At 40.2% G+C, this 1,623-nt stretch overlaps 1 protein-coding gene across 1 annotated transcript in view; it reads right to left on the bottom strand.

Moving 5' to 3' along the window:
- Nucleotides 1–598: 598 nt before the first annotated feature.
- The window catches only part of LOC106873332 (uncharacterized), a 20,947-nt gene continuing 19,922 nt past the window's right edge, over nt 599–1,623 (bottom strand). The window contains exon 7 of the mRNA XM_014920657.2: nt 599–861. Coding sequence (XP_014776143.2) covers nt 619–861 — 243 coding nt within the window. The 3' untranslated portion in view covers nt 599–618. The remainder of the gene's footprint in view (nt 862–1,623) is intronic.

Below are 1,623 nucleotides of genomic sequence, written 5' to 3'. Positions count from 1 at the left end.
GACACCAACACGGTCCTTATCATCATCATCACCATCCCCCACCCCTTCTTAATATTTCCCTTTGACCAAGACATGCTTTCCACATTATGAATGAAGGTCACCACAACACATCTATGGTGGTGGGGGGGAGGGGTTAATGTTTCTATCAGGTGCCTCTATGTCTACTTATCTATCTGTCTGCCTGTCTGTTTTTCTGCCTGTCTGCCCATCTGTCTGTCTCTGTCTGCTTGCCTGTCTACCTGTCTGCTTGCCTGTCTACCTGTCTGCTTGCCTGCGTGTCTGTGGCCACGCTGGGGCACCGCTTTTAGTCGAACAAATTGGCCCCAGGATTTATTCTTTGTAAGCCTAGTACTTATTCTATTGGACTCTTTTGCTGAACCGCTCAGTCACCATAAACACACCAACATCAGTTGTCAAGTGATGAGGTGAGGCAAACACACACACACACATAAATATATACAATGGGCTTCTTTCAGTTTCCCTCTACCAAATCCACTCACATGGTTTTGGTTAGCCTAAAGCTATCGCAGAAGAAACTTGCCCAAGGTGCCATGCAGTGAGACTGAACCCAGAACCATGTGGTTGGGAAGCAAGCATACGCACACACACATTTATGGGTCAACTGTAACATGAACACGTTAACACCACCAACAACAACAGTGACAATAAGAATTTAACTTTCCCAACCTCATCTGCAGAGTATCCTTCCTGTATGTGAGGCATGCTCTCCACAGCATCACCTCTGATATCTGGCACAGTGCCGGACATTAGGTTTCCTTCTGATATTCTTTGGAAATCTTTCATGAAAGTTTTGGATTCTTGGAGAATGTTGTTCTTCTCGTTTGTCACGTCCTCACTTTCCTGGAAAATTAAAGATTTCAAACAAATAATACGTTTATCCCTTGGAAAATAAAAATAGCCAAACAGGAGAAATATTTATCATTATTATTATTATTATTATTAAAGAAACAATAAAGAAGAGTGTGACTGTTATCGAATGAACAATATTTCGACATCTCGTATGTCTTCTACAAGTTCAAAATAAACATCTCACTCTACTTCATTTGGGTAATATTAACCAAACTGAAGTAGACCGAGATGTTTATTTTGAACTTGTAGAAGACACACGAGATGTTGAAATATTGTTCATTCGATAACAGTCACACTCTTCTTTATTGTTTCTTTACTTTCTGGAGGAGTTAAATATTATTATTATTATCATTATTATTATTATTAAGTGCAGGAAGGCAGCGAGACTGATAGAAGTGACAGGCTTAATGAAACATAAGTACAAGTGTCGATTCATTTGACTAAAAATTCTTCAAGGCAGTGCTGCCCCAGCATGGCCACAGTCAAATGACTGAAGCAAATCTAAAAAAAAAAAGATGATAGGATGAAAATTAAAGTTGATCAAGATAGGAGTTGAACTTGCAATGCAAGGATCCACTCTGGGAAAGCAAAGTTGATCAAGGCAGGGTTTGAACTCCCAGTGCAAGGCATTTTATCCAACTTTCTAAAGTCTCTGTCAGTTTACTACCCCAATTTCCAGAAACCTGCAGCCTGGTGGTGCTTTGGGCGAAAATCATGGGAGGAAATGTGTGATTGAAATCAGAAGAGTTACGT

This window comes from Octopus bimaculoides, chromosome 28 (assembly GCF_001194135.2).
Source record: "Octopus bimaculoides isolate UCB-OBI-ISO-001 chromosome 28, ASM119413v2, whole genome shotgun sequence".
Lineage (NCBI taxonomy): Eukaryota > Metazoa > Mollusca > Cephalopoda > Octopoda > Octopodidae > Octopus > Octopus bimaculoides.
The sequence above is the reverse complement of the archived record's forward strand: the minus strand, read 5'-3'. Positions and strand labels throughout refer to the sequence as shown.